Genomic DNA, 17,214 nt, shown 5'->3' with positions numbered 1-17,214 from the left:
TATGGAATGACCAGAATAGTATTAAACCCAAGAGCATGTGAATAATATACCAATAATATATATATATATAAAAGAGAGCTGCATAGCATTAATTGTTACAAGACAGGTAAAGTAAGGGGGGGTGAAGTGGGGGAGAAGGAGGGAAGGAAGAGAGAGTGTGAGTGAGTGAAGGGGGGGGGGGGGGTGGTAAACTTCAAATTGACATGTCAAGGTGTAATACAAGCTCGATCATGGTTTCTCAAATATATAGCCTTTCCAAAAAAGCAATGTCGTACTTGCTTCAATTCAATTCTGTTGCGTCTAGTCAACAACCCTGAAAATAATAATAATAATAATAATATATATACATATATCATTTATGTGGGACTAACACAATTTTACATGAAAAGGGTAAATCGCGTCCTGGTGCGGTTTTAAGTAAAAAAAAAAAACAAAAAAAAAAAACAAAAAAAGGCTGTAATTGAACTTTAGAAGCAGAGCTGACTATAGTAAAGCTAAAGATCAACCAAGATAATAAAAGCAAGACAACACTGTAAAATAACCATGCCTTCCTTGTTTAGTAGAGTTTGACAATAAATAAGAATATGAAGTTACTGGCTTTGGTGACTTGAAAGTTACTGATGATTTTTAGATCAATCGTAAAATGGAAAACAGACAGACAGGTAGATAGATAGATAGATAGATATGTAGATAATCGGTTTCTATTCATTTACACCTTAAAATTCAAAACTAGTTCTAATTGGACCTTTGCAAAACGAATGAAAAGGGAAACCCATACATTCTATAAAAAGCTCTTATCTAAACTTCAAAGTTTTATTGTTTTTACTGCAGTTGATTATTTCATCTGGGCAGCTATAATGATTATAACAATAATCTGCCCATTTTTTTTATAGCAAACATAAAGATAAAAATTACTAATTCTGAAATATAATATAAAGTAATGTAAAGTAATATGGTAAGCATATAATTAGTATTTGAGATTCCCAAAACCGACATGTTTCTTATATGTGTGTGCCTTTTAACAAATCTTTTGTACGCCAATCTTTTTCTGTGGATATGACATTCGATTTCTCATCAAATGGCAAAGAATTTGGACACATACGACTTCTCTTTTTGTCACTCTGCGCTTTCACAATTGACGGTGTCACGATATTGGTTCTGGGAAAGAAGTTATGTAATATAAAGTCTTATACTCAGCTGCACCAAGAGCCTGGAAAATATTTGACCGAGCCCAAGGAGAATAAAGAAGATATAGTCTAATGAATATTGTGAAGGAGGCTTGGAAGTCTATAATGACCTTACTTTTTTTTTCTTTCTTTCTTTACATCATAACCTTGGTTGAAGCATAATAAGGGCGGATATACTATTAATATTAATATTAATGCAATTCTCCCTGTTATTTTTTTTTTTTTTTTTTTATATTTTTATAATTGTAGTACATTGAAGAGGGTTTGTGATTAAGAGCGAGAGTCGGTCATTGTGGGGAGATTGAGGAAGAATTGAAGAAGAATCGGACAGAAATGCAGGTCTGTAGAATATTCAAAGGGACCTTTTTAATTATTAATTATTATTCCAATTATTATTTTGTGCTGACTTGGTTTATCAAATTGGGATCATAAGAATGTTCCGAGACTATTATATTCTACTACAGTCACCAGATGTTCCTTTTTGTGATCATTGATAAAGTAACATAATTATCACTATTATTTTTAAAGCTGAGCATGACTCTCGTGTACGGCTCGATCTAGCCAACGATCAATACATGATGATAATTAGCTATCTTGATCGATCACTCTGCAAAGAAACCATAATCATAATGATACTAATCATGCTGTCCAACCTAACCTTGGCGTTTAACATGTCTCACATGTTATTAATATTTAACAAAAAAAGCAATTCCTATTTTGGAGATCAAGCAAATAATTTCTCTAAAATAAAAAGGTACCTGAATTGCATTTGTTGCCACTAGTGATAAATAATAATAATAATAATAATAATAATAATAATAATAATAATAATCATTAAGAAATAGTCTATAAGAATTTACTTTTTTATTTATTTATTTATTTACAAAAATTATATACATTATTGTTATTTTGGAACCATTTTGCTTCTAATTTATGTACAAAGAAGTCTCAAGATAAAGTTTTACGCTTAAATAAATAAAAAATAAAAATAAAAACTAAAATCAAAACATTTGCGCTATTTAAATAGCTATATATATATTTTTTTTTCGTACCTTTTACACACACACTGAAGGTTTTTTTTTTTAAATCTCAACGACGAAGAAAAAAAAAAAAAAAAGAAGAGGTTGCGATAGTAGCTGCCTAATTAAGAAAGCATGACAATTTTAGAGAGATGATTTCCTATAACAGAATTTAGTGACAGGTTGCGTTAACAGCATCCTTTTGTAGAGAGATGGGGGGGGGGAGCAAACATTGGAAAAATGATTTAGGTTTTTTAAAATATATATTTTTATTTGTTCCAAAAAAAAATTACTACGAATACGCATCTGGTTTACTAGGGTGCTTTTCTATAATAGCACCCTCTTGAGAATAATATATTTTACGGGTAGAGGGTAAGCAACCAAGTCATAAAAGATTACTTGACAAGAATTGCTTTTTAATGATTTCATAGTTTGACTTTCTTTTTTATACTTGAAGTGACGAGTTTATCCCTTTAGATTAAATTACCTAAAGAAATACTTTTTGTTTTATTGTAACTAGCATACATACCTTGTACAGACTTACAAAGTATTTTGTAGTCTTGGCTTTTGGCCATCTCATTGACGCATGCTATAAAATAATGTACCTTAAACAAAACACCATAGGACCCAATTACACCACAAGAAAAAACGACCTGTCAAAAAAAAAAGGGCATTTTCATCAAAAGCGAAAAACTTTGACCAGTAAGATCATCTCTTTTAGCTAATTTATCTTTCTTCACACCCCCCCCCTCTTCATCATTTCAAAGTTCTTTTTTTGTTCTGCCTGATATTCGATCAAGTAGATCAAAAAAAATACTATTAAAATTTTTCTGGGATATATCTGAGTGTAAAAGCGTACAACTCCGATTATGCTGCTAGCCAATAGAAATTTTGGTTTTGACATAAAATTTTCATAAATAGGAAAACTCTTGGGGTGTGTGTAAATGTTGAAGACCAAGTCAAGTATGGTACTAAGCTAACAATATTTTATTGAATGAAGAAAAGTGAAGTAATAAACAATACGATGATCAAATTGAACCTTGCTTTTTTGTTATCTTTTGATTTATAGTCCCAAATAAACTACATTTACTCTAAAGAACTCAATTGAATAAGATAAAACTTTACCTTTTTGGAGATAACAGTATATATATGGTGTGGTAGTCATGCTAGAAGATAAGCACTTCTTGATAGAAAGTAATTTTGAAAACTTGGCTCGAACATCAATGGCTTATTGAAAGTTTGAATGAAGATGAATATGTTGTAGTAGGCTTGTGAGTAAAGCTGTCAGTGTTTTTTGCAATTCTTTTTTTTTGGGGGGGGGTGGAGCCACATTATGAGCCATAAAAGGCAATGATTTTGATTCAATACTTACAAAATAGGCAAGTAGAGTTCAAGGCCAGCTATTTCTTGAGATAATGCTTATTAGCAATGGATGAATTTCAAAAAGACTACAAGTAAGATTGTACTAGATGATTTGTATAATTTGCAGGATGTGGATGAGATAGGAAGAGCGTTGGGTGGGGGTGACTTTTTTAGTATTATCTTGATAGTTGTTTATTATTATTTTTTGTGGGTTACATAAATAGAAGATTTCTTCGCAATCCAATTCTGACATTTTTGCTATAATTACATTTTGTTCTAAAATGCATTTGCGATTATTCTTCTGATACAACAGATAAATAGCGATAATTTGGTTCAAGAAATTGCCACAAGATTGAATAATGTATTTACTCACAGCTCATCCAGTCTTGTTTTGTATCTCGATTAACCTTAAAATAATATAATTTGTCTTTAGTTGCACCCACGCGCGCCTGTGTATTTTATTTTATTTTATTTTATTTTAAGATCTTTTTCTTTTTCCCTGTCCAACGCCAAAGAACTACACACATTCTTCCCGAACGCAAAATTATATATATATATACTTTTTTTTTTGTGGTTCACAGATTACAAGCACACAAGCACACATTCTGTAATTGAACCCAAATCTTATATTCTTCTAAGAAATACAGGCTAAATATTAAAGGTTAACGATTAAGGTTATATTTAAGAGCTGTTTAGATTGTTAGCTCTAGTAGTAGTGGTAGTATTGGTCATAGTCACCAAATACTTGTGGTTACTATGTGTGAGTGTGATAATCTATAGATGTAAATTCAAGGGATGCAATACTGCTCAGGAGTACAACTACAAATACTATTTCTTTTTATTTTATTTTATCTTTGTACGAAATTATATAAAGACCATACCATTATAATACGTAGGTAATATTCAAGAAAACCAAAAGAATAATAAAAATAAAATAAAATAAAATAAAATGAAAATCTCTGACATGACTGCAGTCTAATGTATTAGAGTGCATTAAATTGTTATTACTGTAATTTGTACAAATCACACTCTTGATCCATATTGTATCAACAGATGCAAATATATATATATATATATATAATGTATATTATGTATATGATTAATTTGTAGTGAGCATGTCAATATCAATGTCATAAGAGATATTGCACCCACAGCTATGTTTTGCATTTGGATTGTCAACCACCTGAAAGGTAGAGCCGATCAATTCTTCTACAAAATCAACGTTCGAGCCTCGGATGAACTGGAGTGACACCCCGTCTACGACAACCCGGACACCTTGCTTTTCAAAAATACTAGAACAAATAAACGAATACATACAAATTTGTATTTTTTGTTTCATGTTTTATATATTTTTGAAGATAATAGTGATAATAATTGACTTACATGTCATCCTCATCAACAGTCTTTGTAAGTTCCATTTTATTTTGGTATCCATGGCAACCACCTGATTCTACCATGACTCGTAAAAAGTGATCATGGTCATTGTCCCGGTCGGCAATCATTGTTAATTGCTATAGAGTTGAATGTTAATATATGATGTAATATATTAATTTTATTACTTTGATAGCACGGTCAGTGATATTCAATTCACCGTCGTTGGCCTGTTTAAGAGTCGCTCCACAAAGTGGATCCGCAACCTCGGTAGAGAATTGGCGTATCCATGAGGGATTTGGTTGGTGAGAATAGATGGGGATGCGGATAAAGGATCGAATAAGACTCTGCATTGGTACACAATTGACGCCCACTCACAACAGGCAAAATAACAAATGTGTTTTTTTTTTGTTTTTGTTTTTGTTTTTGTTTTTTTTTGCCACTGTTATTTGGGACCTGGTAAAGAGAGATTGTATGTAATATATGTAATCTCTCTCTCTGTGTGTGTGTGTGTGTCACGTGCTTTGATAGATACAAGGTTTGATTTTTTGTTGTTATTTGTTAGACGCATTTCTTTGCTGGCTCACAGGCTTCCGAATGTTTATTTGGATTTCAATAACAACAGAACCTTCTTTTGTGTGTTACATAACCTATTGAGAAGAAGAGACATCTTGGATCGATTAATAGAAAGAAAGAAACACGAAGGAGGGGGAGGAGACAGTGGGGCAGTGGTGGGGGGCTATTTTGTTTTTTTTTGGGGGGGGAGGGGGGAGTCATTTTTGCTTTTTATCATTCAAGATTAAAGTTGTACAAAAAAGCAATAAGTTCAATAATTGAATTCAATTGAATTCAATATCCTGTACTGGAAATATATCACAGTGGTTCTTTTTTGGTTTTTTTACCAAAAATGTTCTGATTCTCATTGTTCCCCTCTTTAAATTTTTTTTTGTTTCCTCCCTCTCTCTCTATTAAACCCCCCCACCCCCCTCTATCTTACTCCCCCCCCCCTCACTCTCCTTCTTTGGATTATTTTGTTACTTATTCCCATTAAACATCTCCCCCCAATGCACCGCACCTTTTTCTTTTTGTTTTTTTTTGTTTTTTTTTGAAGCTCCTTGTTTGGAATAATTTGGAATTCAGAATTCAAGATCTCTTTAATTCGAATCGACTCAGCCTTTCTGTCCTTTTCGCTCTTTCTCTTTCTCTCTATTAAAACAAGAAGTAGCTCTTTGTATTCGCTATTATTTTTTGCCTGCAAAAGATATAGAAATACTTCTTTAGTATTCCCAAATTACTTTGGAGACAGAGCCAAAAAGATATATATACACACACACACACAAACACACACAATATATATATATATATTTCACTCAAATTAAAAAAAGAAAATTAAAAGAATCTGATGGCCGATACGACCAATAAACGTCCAAAGACATCGGACTCTGATTCAAGCGATATTGAAAGCGACTCGGATTATTCTCTCGACTATGAGTTTCTTGGTCCACGCGATCCAAACTACCGAGATTCTGATGATGCAGACAGTGATTGCTCGGAATTGTCAGAAGAACTACCCTCACGCCCACTCGGGTTCGACATGTGGGATGAGGATCTTCACAGCACGAATGACTATACGTGGCAATCCAACGACATTCGTCTAACTCATTTTGTCAGGCACCACCACGCGGCCACAAATCAAACCGGGCCGAGTTTCTGGCGCAAGGATCGTGGGTGGCCACGCCAGCTGCCTGCCAGCCGTTCCACAACAAACCATGATCAAAGTGCAAACGCAATGTGTCTTGTAGTCTCAAACTACGGTGTGGATGAACAACTCTATGCTGTCTACCGAGACCGCATTCTCGAGTCCGGTAGTCCTTCCCGCACAACTCGCTCAACCAAAAATAAAAAAATCGCCAGTCCACGCCAAACAACCTGGCTTGAAACACCCTCTAATCACTCTCTTGTCCTACCACCACCACCACCAATATCATCATCATTAGCTCCAATATCAGCCAAATCGCAATCGCAATCGCAATCACAATTGTCCCAAAGCGAAAAATTCAATGAAACCCATGCGTCTTCTGTACATCCAACCACACAACCAAAACGGCATATTTCCCAGCCAAAACTCACGACTGATCCGTGCTTGGCAAAGTTTAAACGGTTTACAAAGTATGTTCGCCGACAGGACTATCCCGCCGTGCCACTCGGAGAGGCGTATCTACCACTCGGTTTCGAACCACTCTGTCTGGCCCAGAAATACGGTTACATGGCGATCGGTGGAATCGAGGGTGAGTTTGAACTCTATTGCTGCATGGACCGCAAACAGCCCATCAAGATCTGGGGAACCAAGTTCAAGGGCAAAAACAACATCATGCTCATGACCAACTCAGTCCAGATCGTTCGCTGGGAAATCAGCCCCGGAAAATACGAGCATCTCTTGATCGTCTGTGTGAACGAAGCCGGTGTATTGATCTACACCCTTCCGCCCCACCACCATTGCGCACAGTCCAGTCATTCAACCCAATCAAGTTTGGCCCCAGCCGCCGCAAAACAGCACACCCATCTTCGCCATTTTGACCGAGTACCGATCAACGACGCTCAGGTCAGTCCAAACGGGAAACACATGGCCTGTGTCGGGGATGACTATGCCGTCTTCTTACTCGACATCCAACTCGCCCGCAACTCGGTCCTTTTCGGTTCTCCCACAAAACTCCCTATCTGCCCAAACTCATTAAGCTCATTCAGCGCCACAAAACCAGCTCCTGCCTACTCATCCCAATACGTCGCCTGGAACACTTCATCAACCCAATTCGCTCACACCTCAGACTCACACCACTGTGTCCTCGTCTGGGATGTCGCCCAGCAACACATCATCCGCACCATCGACAGCGCAGGGTACACCTATGCCATCCAGTTCCACCCCCATCTCGAAAACATGCTTGTCTTCACAAATCGCTATGGATACTTCCACACCGTACAGTGGCAAGACAACCATTCGCCTGCCCGTCACGAAATCTCATTGGTCTCTTTTCGCGGCGAAAAGGATCGTCGTCTACGCATCCTGGCTAAAATCAATGGCATTCAGTGGTCCCACCATGGCAAATGTCTGTATGTCTCAACAAAACGGCGCATCCTTGCCTACGAACTCCAGATGTTTGCACACAAGGTCCCTTCCCTCGCCAGCATTGCCTCGCACCAAGCAAAAGAACATTTGGCCACTAAATTTTCGCTTAAACGAAAACGATCCTGGCAATCTCCTGATCATCCTCACTGGAAATCCATACCATTATCCGTCAAAGAAGAATTGTTTCGCGAGGCATCCCTTTCCAGTCATTAATCTTTTTATATATATATATATATATATATTTTATAATCTTATCTTTACATTCACATAGTACACAAACTCACACACAAACTCACAGATACTCAAACCCACACTTACGCATTCACACACTTCACACTCATGCTCACTTACCATGCTCATTACATAAATAGTTTTATTTCATGATAAAAAAATGTACAAACTAAAAAAATGTCAAACCAAATATATATTTCTCATTTCCTCACTCAAAGTCATGTCAACTTTACTTTGCACACACGCATATAATATAATATATATATACTTCTTTTAACAATCGTTAGAGACTCTTTTTTGGTTTTTTGTCTTTTACATTTTATTATGATTGTTGGATACAAATGATATATAAAAATAAAAGGATATAGAGAGGTGTTCATATCAAGTTTATTTTTGCATGTGCATTTTATTTTATTTTATTTTCTTTTGAAAAAAAAAAGAGGTATCAGAACATACACACACACACACACACATATTACAAATCAAAAACAAACAAACAAACAACCTCGTACAGAAGAATGGCTTTATATATATCTTGTTATTTTTTTTTAAAATAAAAGGAATTGTTTAGAGCTTGTCGTAGTACTTGTCGAGACCGGGGATATCCTCGGTAAGACCCTTTCTCTTACGGACAGCACGGATGATGTCGTAGACCTTGTTACCAGCCTCGAGAGGGTTACCGGTCATGTTCTGCCAGTGATCGAAGACAGCCTGGGGGAAGGCCTGACCAGCAGTGGCAGCACGGAGATCGGCGGTGAAACCGAAGGACTCGTTAATGGGCAAGTAAGCCTTGACGGTCATGATGGGGGTACCGGGGCGCTGCTCCTCAGAGAAGACCATACCACGGCGTCTGTTGAGGCAAGAGTAGATACCACCAATTACAGAGTCGGGGCACTGGATCTCGACGAGGTAGACGGGCTCCTGGATACCGGGGGTGGCGGTAAGGACGGAGGCGTAGATGACACGGCGACAGGTGGGGATGATCTGTCCACCACCTCTGTGGATAGCATCAGCGTGGAGAACAACATCGAGGATGTTGAAGCGGATACCACGCATGTTCTCCTCGGCAACGGGTCCTTCCTTGGTGGCCCACTGGAAAGCGGCAACGCAGGAATCCTTGATTTCGTTAAGGTACTGGACGGCCTTGGTGACATCAATCAACAAGTTGGGGCCAGTGCCATCGGGACCGAAACACCAGATCTTACGGGCCTCAGTAACATCCCACTCGTACTTGTCAGCCAAGGTACGGGCACGGATCTTAAAATCATCCTTGGGACCAATCTTACCAGCATCGATATCGTTGGCAAGCTCATCGTTAAGGGGAAGAGCGCGCATGAAGATACGGTTGTGCTTGTTGGGCGACTTGGAAAGACAGTCAATTGTGGACTCGGCAGTGACAGTCTCACGGTACTGGACAACTGGGTCACCGAACTTGAGGGGAACCTGGGCGTGGTCCTCCTCAAGATCCTTCAAACAGATCTCCAAATGGAGCTCACCAGCACCGGCAACAATGTGCTCACCAGAGTCGGAGGTGAAGGTCAAGACACAGGGATCGGACTTGGCCAAACGCTTGAGACCTTCGACGAGCTTGGGCAAATCGTTGGCGTTCTTGACATCGACGGCAACCTGGACGACAGGAGAGACAGAGAACTTCATGACCTTCATGTTGTGGGCAACCTCGGAGGTGGTGATGGTACCAGACTTGACCAAGAACTGATCAACACCGACAAGACCGATAATGTTACCGGCGGGGCAGTCATCGATAGCCTCGACGTTACGTCCCATCATGAGGACGGTACGCTGAATGGACTTGACGGAAAGGTCGGACTTGGAGCCAGGGAGGTAGTTAGGACCCTGGATTCTGACCTTGAGACCGGCACGGACGGTTCCGGAGAAGACACGACCGAAAGCGTAGAAACGACCCTTATCGGAAGTGGGAACCATCTTGGAGACGTAAAGCATCAAAGGACCGGCGGGGTTGCAGTCTCTGATACCGATGGCGCACTCATCGTCCATGGGACCTTCGTAGAGGGAGGTGACACGGTACTTCTGGGCAGTGACGGGGGAAGGAAGATGGATACAGATCATCTCCAAGAGAGCATCACCAGCAGGCAAGAACTTGCGCATGACGACCTTGAGGAGCTGCTTGCCCTCGAGATCTCTCTCCTCGGCCTTGAGGTTGATCTCAAGCTTGGTAAGAAGAGTATCGACCTGGTCCTTCTTGAAGTTCATGACAGAGTCAAAGATCTTGTAGATAGGGTCCAAGATGAACATGTTGAAGGCACGCTCGAGGGGTTGGCCGGCGGCATCAGTAGACTTGGAAGTCCACTTCTTGGTCTTGGGGTTGAAGTAGTTCTCGCCCCAGAGCTTCTGCATCATCTTCTCCTTGTCGACACCGAACTTCTTGGAGTAACGGACGGCGAACTGACGGAGGGTGAAACCCCAGCCGTGGAGACCGGAAGCGAAGGCAACGGTACCGCGCTCGGGGTAGACCTGGACATCACCGAGAGCCTCATCAGGGTAGGTAGAGATGATGACGTTGACAGACTCGATGGTGCTGCGGAGGGTCTAAAGAATAAAGAAAAAAATTGGGTTTGTTAGGTATATGTAAAAAAAAAAGAATGATAATTCTTGACCTCCAGAAAAAAAAAGTAAAAGTAAAACTTACGGTGTACAACTCCTCCTTGGCCAACTGCAACTCAAGAAGAGCACGATCAACCTTGTTGATGACAATGACGGGCTTGATACGCTCGGTCAAAGCCTGACGGAGGACAGTCTCGGTCTGGACACAGACACCATCGATACAATCGACGACGACGAGGGCACCATCAGTGACACGGAGGGCAGCAGTAACTTCAGAAGAGAAATCAACGTGACCGGGGGAATCGATCAAGTTAATCAAGAAAGAGGAACCATCGGTCTTCTGGCCCTTGATCTCCTTGATGTCTTCGGGGTTCTCCATTTGGAAGTACATGGAAATAGCAGTGGACTTGATAGTAATACCACGCTCCTGTTCATCCTTACGGGTGTCCATGAAACGGGTCTCACCAGCACGACCAGCAGAGATAATACCGGCCTTGGAGACAAGGGAATCGGTCAAAGTAGACTTTCCGTGATCGACGTGAGCAATGACGGACATGTTACGGACATTGGTAACCTTGTCCATAAGTTCACGGATCTCCTCAATAGTAAAGTTCTATAGATTGCATAACAAAAATATTAATAATACTGTTGTTATACTATCTATGTTATGTTGTTGTTTGTTATTGTTGTCGTCGTTATTACTAATACAAGGTATTGTTGATATTGTTGATATTGTTGCTGTTCTTGCCGTTATTGCTATAGCCGCCACTACTATTACTATTACTATTACTAATACTAATACAAGTAGTCACCGCTACTGTTGTTGTTGTGGTTGTTGTTTACAGACACGACTATTTATTCTTTACATACCACTAAAGCATAAAGTTAGTATAGTGTCTTATGAAGTTTGTACATCAAAATAATAGATTGTTGATGGTCTATCCAGGTCCAGCTCGACTTACCCATAGTGCCGTTCTTGGAATGGATGGAAAAGAGGGTAGGGATGGATGGAAAGGCCGAACTGAAACTAAAAAAAAAAAAATCGAGTCCGTTGTCTGTGACGTCAGCTATATAATGGGTAGGGAAAAAGGAAGTTTTTTTTTTTTTTTTTTTTTTTACAAAAAATACATATACAGTGCTCACAGTTCCAATTTGGGCTTTATATTTTTTTGTGGTTTTTCAAACTCCCAATTCACGGTTTTTTTTAATTCTCAATTTACGGGTTTACCAAACCATTTACGTTTTTTTTTCTTTCAATTTGCGTTTTCAACCTAACCCTATAATTAAGAAACATGTTTTCAATTGCTGGTAAGGTCATGTTTGAAGATGGTCAAGGAAATCTCTATAATGAGGCTGGACAAGAAGCGATGGACTGGGAGGAAGTTACAGATTCTTACAACCTCCAAAATTTAACCAACTTAACCAAGTATAAGGAAAAGCGGCCAGTCGAGCTTGGTCAAAACGATCCTGAGCTGGACAGCCAAATGGAGGAGATTCAATATAAGCTCTCACAAGGGAACACTTTAAGACACTAGAGGAGATGTTATCTAGTGGAAAATTAGGAAATTCATAATTTTCCACTCACATTTTCCACTAAATATTTCTTCAAAATCAAGTTTATTCTCTCGCTCTCAAATCAATGGATAGGGTAGCCAGGAGTGTCTATTGTATATGTAACTGATTTATTTGATCTTTAAAGGTCAATTTTAGTTTTTTTATATTTGACATAGTATGATGTTCTCATCAATCGATAAGTTTCTACAACTGCTGTCAGAGTGCTTTGTTTCTTACTGGGCTTGTCCACTCTTTATTTTGTAGCAGCCACACCTTTTCCATTAGATAACGCCTCCTCTAGTAACACAATAAAAATATCCAACGCTATCTTCAAATGCTTAAATATTTTCGTAGTTTATTACTTAATGTATCTGCTCGAATCAATGACATCCGCAACAACATCGCCTTTCAGTTTATTAACCCTTCTTTCTCATCAAGGGCCTCGATGAGTGCTAGTAATAATAGGGACCTTGGACACATCATATAAAATTTATTTAGACGGAGATTGTGTTCTTAAAAAAGAATAGTGTGTTTCAAAATCGCGTTTTTTATATGATATAAAAATGATATAAAATATCTTACATCATATAAAAAGATGATATAAAATGTGTTGACCAATAATCTTCTGGTATTTTATGTTGTTAAACTAACGATGATATAAAACTTGGAATAAAAACCAATTATGTTTTCAAGTAAGCATATAAAAAAGTCCATATAGCCCCAGCGTTAGTTTCTTTCCCCTTTATCTGCACAAGAATTCTACGTATACAAATATTAATTAGCATCTATCAGTTTTAGTGTCTAAAAAAATTAAACAGCTATTACAATTTTAGGAAAAAGTAACAAACTTTGGTTCGCACTAATTACATGATTTTATGTTCGTGAGCTTAGTAAATTAACATGGCCAATAAATGAAATATCACACATTTTCATTGTATATGGAAGCCTTGGACGTGAAACATGAGACCGTATAAAATTACATATATGGTTAAATAGAGAGAGTGTCGAGTTGTGATAATCTCAAGACGGCTTATATAAAAGCCAAAAACAAGTCGTGATTTTCCTCTTTTGCCTTGCAGCATAGAGGCTCACTAATAAACTAGAGCCTTCGGCTCCCTACAAAAAAAAAAAAAAAGACGGCTAAAAAATAACTATTTGTAAAACCCAATCAAAAATAAGAATAAAACTCAGACACAGTTGTGAAGATTTATAAGTTGAAAATATTCATACTAAGAAATTTAGAGCAAATAGGCCTAAATAAACTTGGCTTTCCAAGGCCTATTCTGTTAAGTAGGTGTAAAGAAGAGACTACTTGCTATCACATATTTTGTTATGAGGGGAGAAAAATAAGCCCAATTTTTACTAGAAATTTAGTGAGAATTTGAAGCCAAAAGTTAGGGATATCCTAATTTTTGGCTTCAAATGCTCACTAAATAGCTTCCACCATGAAATTTGCTAAGCAAATATTGGAATTTAATTCGCCGCGTTAAATATAAATTTGCAAATGTTTGCAATCCAGGCTCGAAGACACCCTCTCTAATGTTTCAAAATTTCTTTATATGATGTGTCCAAGGTCCCTATTATGTGCTGACAAGATGATAACTACGAAGCTATCCCAATATGAATATGGTCTTATATGTGATAAATCCAACAGCAGAGTGTCTGGATCACCACACATAAAACTGGGTATCATGGCGTTGGGATAGACTCAATAAGAGTGGGAGAGGGCTGATCTTCTACTGTATTGATGTTGAAGGTTGGATGTGTAATTAATTTTACACAATTCTCAACACGAAACTATGATCAAAGATAAAAATCAATACATCTTATGTACTCATGGCGACTTTAGTTTGCTATCATCACCTTCATCATCAACGACATCGCTAATACTTCTAAAGTTTTTGGAAAGGTATTAACATTATAGCCAATTTCGTAGTTTTTGGAGCGACTTAAACGGCATATATATCCATTTGGATGGTTCATTGAAAGAAACTCAATGACCAAGGCTGGCATCAAAAATTATTAATGAAACAGGCTTATAATTTTTTTGGATGCTTACCACTTTGTATGTAGCCTACTACTTCGATATGCCTAATTTTCTCCACATCCCAATCACTATACTCGCACAAGTCAAACAACATATCTTTCAGCATTTTAGGAAGCTTAATCCTCGATTCATGGCGGTACTTTTTATCAGTAGGTCCGTCATAGAACGAAGATGCCTCGCAAGCACCAAACTCTAGCGGTTTTCCTCCGCCAGAGACGATACGAATTGACATATCTGGCTTTGATCCGGTTTGTTTTTTCTCAAATTCACCTTGCATTGCACGTTTCCTTTTTCGACTAGAGTGACTTGCCGGACCATTTCTATAAAATTGATCAATAAAGCAGCAAAATATATTTAAGCCAGTGATTTAATTTAATGTTGGATTGGACATACCTAACGCAATTAATGCCATCAATATTGTCATAGAAGCTATCAATGAATGGGACCCATATATGGCTATTATACCATGCTTCATCCTGTTGTACCAGAAGAGGATTGGGATTTCTCTGATACTTGTGGATTCTTACATTTTTTTTAATTAGTAAAAAGAATACTTTTTTAAATGTATACATATTTACTCACAGTGTCTCAATAGCATAGCATATTTTATCTATATGGAAACTCTTGTCTTCTGAATAATTATTGTATCGAATATCGGCATACTTGAAAATTTCCTTTCTTATTTCATTTACTGTAGGCTAAAGAAAATGTTACCCTGATTTACAAAGATAAAAGTGCCGATGTTTTGTTCTTACCTTGTTAATGTTTTTCAGCAGTGAGAGTATTTCTTCTGATAAAGTAGTATATTTTTTATTGTTATCACTTGTAATTTCGGCCCATTCGTCATCAGTAAAAAGGTTTTTTACATGTGAGTCAGATACATCAATAATGAACGAATGTACAGCACTGCTCAAGTAAAAGACATTAATGAGCAAAAAGAAATTGTGCTAAGTTTGATGAACTACTTTACTTCTCTCGTTCTAAATCGGTTCCATAAGAATAAAGGATATCTTCAACTACTCTTTTTGAGCGTAATTTCCATTTTTTTTCTTCTTTCATTTTTTTAAAACACATATCGAAGGCATCATAGAAGCTATTCGTTAACAGTTTAATCTTTTCCGAAGTACCAGTAGAAAAACTAATTGTATCAAACGGGCTATCAGAATTTTTTAAGTCCTGAAAATAGACAAAAGAAAAGTTACTGAATCGAAGATTAACATCATCATCCATCAGGTTTATACCTTTACTTGGCTTAATGATGTCTCATTTATGTTCGTTAAATTATCCGTATCCTCTGAATCTCTATGAATGATCGCTAGTACATTATTTGTGTCTTGGCAATTATATTTTCGATAATGACGATGGAAACCATTAATTGTTTCAAATTGTTTTTTACAAAAGCATAAAAATTTTGAATTGCTTTGTCTATAAACGGTTGTCATTTCACCTGTAATAAAAAAAATAGTTTTCAATTATTAGATTCGGTCTCATTAAGGCCTAAAGATTGATATACCATTAGGAAGAGGAATTCTCAATGATGAAGAATGCTGATCTCTGTTATGACTTTTGAGAGTTTTTTGATTGTCAAAAGATGTACTGCATATATTACAGTAAAACATATTAAGAAGAGTAGGAAGGATTGACCGGATTGACCGGATTGACCGGATTGACCAGATTGACCAGATTGGGTTGACCAGATTGACCAGATTGACCAGATTGACCAGATTGACCAGATTGACCAGATTGACCAGATTGGATTGACCAGATTGACCAGATTGACCAGATTGACCAGATTGGATTGACCAGATTGACCAGATTGACCAGATTGGATTGACCAGATTGACCAGATTGACCAGATTGACCAGATTGACCAGATTGACCAGATTGACCAGATTGACCAGATTGACCAGATTGACCAGATTGACCAGATTGACCAGATTGACCAGATTGACCAGATTGACCAGATTGACCAGATTGACCAGATTGACTGGATACACTTTCACCGTGAGCTTTGACCACTTACTAGCAAAAATTATTCGCTACTCCTGAGCCAAGTATTTCTCACTTCTAAAGAATCTAAGCCTTGATATCTGGTGAATTGTCTATATATGCTTTTCTATTTTGAGCTTTGGCTCTTTGTGCATGCTAATTGTATTCGATTGAGTTCAGAGCTGGACTTTGAGATGGACACTAGTTAAAGCATTTGGGTTCTCAATAAGGCTTCTAACATGTCGTGTAGGAAATCAGTATTTCAGCTAGTACTATTTTGGAATATAAACATGTAAGTTCATAATCTTTTTTTCTTCTTTTTCTCATGTTCTGAAAAGAAAGGTGATTAGGTTGTAAGAAAAGGTATTACAAAAAAAAGATAACAAAACAAGGTTGTGGTAAAAAAGAGAGGTGTATTTATTGGAGAAGTGACTCAGTCTTATGTTGTCAATGTGTAAGACTTCAAAGAAACAAGAATGATGAAACAATAAAGATATAAGACCTTCCCCACCTACAATAAATCAAGAACGATACAGGTCCTGCAACTATCAATCACAATGAGAATATTCTTTACATTACGTTCATCCAAAATGTCCATCACCAAATCTATAAGCTTAACAATATGATAAATTATAGTACCTTTTGGAAGATTGATAGGCTTAGCCTTATTTTGAATGCCAGCTTTTTATTTTATTGGAAGTAGACGGCTTGGGAAACTCTTTCTTAATCTTGACTACATTGTTTTTC

The 17,214-nt window shown here is 37.5% G+C and overlaps 5 protein-coding genes across 5 annotated transcripts; 2 read left to right on the top strand and 3 right to left on the bottom strand.

The window, feature by feature from the left end:
- Positions 1 to 1,078: 1,078 nt before the first annotated feature.
- On the top strand, positions 1,079 to 3,150 carry PHYBLDRAFT_174012 (hypothetical protein; the record flags this gene model as incomplete). Its single annotated transcript, XM_018437169.1, has 6 exons — positions 1,079 to 1,174; positions 1,437 to 1,449; positions 1,716 to 1,941; positions 2,576 to 2,578; positions 2,727 to 2,908; positions 3,128 to 3,150. The coding sequence occupies 6 exons, from the start codon at positions 1,079 to 1,081 to the stop codon at positions 3,148 to 3,150; spliced, it is 543 nt and encodes a 180-aa protein (XP_018285723.1).
- Positions 3,151 to 4,667: 1,517 nt separating this feature from the next.
- PHYBLDRAFT_26444 (hypothetical protein) lies at positions 4,668 to 5,070 on the bottom strand (the record flags this gene model as incomplete). Its single annotated transcript, XM_018439890.1, has 2 exons — positions 4,668 to 4,860; positions 4,952 to 5,070. 2 exons carry the CDS (start codon positions 5,068 to 5,070, stop codon positions 4,668 to 4,670), a joined length of 312 nt encoding a protein of 103 aa, XP_018285722.1.
- A 1,092-nt stretch (positions 5,071 to 6,162) lies between these two features.
- On the top strand, positions 6,163 to 8,573 carry PHYBLDRAFT_188946 (hypothetical protein). The gene has a single exon (XM_018439587.1). The coding sequence runs from the start codon at positions 6,342 to 6,344 to the stop codon at positions 8,274 to 8,276; it is 1,935 nt and encodes a 644-aa protein (XP_018285721.1). The 5' UTR covers positions 6,163 to 6,341; the 3' UTR covers positions 8,277 to 8,573.
- Positions 8,574 to 8,593: 20 nt separating this feature from the next.
- On the bottom strand, positions 8,594 to 11,864 carry PHYBLDRAFT_183468 (hypothetical protein). The gene is made up of 3 exons (XM_018438772.1): positions 11,840 to 11,864; positions 10,963 to 11,492; positions 8,594 to 10,862 (listed from the first exon to the last, which is right to left on the bottom strand). The coding sequence occupies exons 1-3, from the start codon at positions 11,841 to 11,843 to the stop codon at positions 8,862 to 8,864; spliced, it is 2,535 nt and encodes an 844-aa protein (XP_018285720.1). The 5' UTR covers positions 11,844 to 11,864; the 3' UTR covers positions 8,594 to 8,861.
- A 2,256-nt stretch (positions 11,865 to 14,120) lies between these two features.
- PHYBLDRAFT_151198 (C2H2-type zinc finger transcription factor) lies at positions 14,121 to 17,065 on the bottom strand (the record flags this gene model as incomplete). Its single annotated transcript, XM_018432626.1, has 10 exons — positions 14,121 to 14,228; positions 14,295 to 14,437; positions 14,491 to 14,798; positions 14,872 to 15,000; positions 15,061 to 15,176; positions 15,234 to 15,384; positions 15,449 to 15,654; positions 15,720 to 15,925; positions 15,992 to 16,500; positions 16,983 to 17,065. 10 exons carry the CDS (start codon positions 17,063 to 17,065, stop codon positions 14,121 to 14,123), a joined length of 1,959 nt encoding a protein of 652 aa, XP_018285719.1.
- Between the last annotated feature and the right edge of the window lie 149 nt (positions 17,066 to 17,214).

The sequence above is a fragment of the Phycomyces blakesleeanus genome (genome assembly GCF_001638985.1).
Source record: "Phycomyces blakesleeanus NRRL 1555(-) unplaced genomic scaffold PHYBLscaffold_28, whole genome shotgun sequence".
Classification (NCBI taxonomy): domain Eukaryota; kingdom Fungi; phylum Mucoromycota; class Mucoromycetes; order Mucorales; family Phycomycetaceae; genus Phycomyces; species Phycomyces blakesleeanus.
The sequence above is the reverse complement of the archived record's forward strand: the minus strand, read 5'-3'. Positions and strand labels throughout refer to the sequence as shown.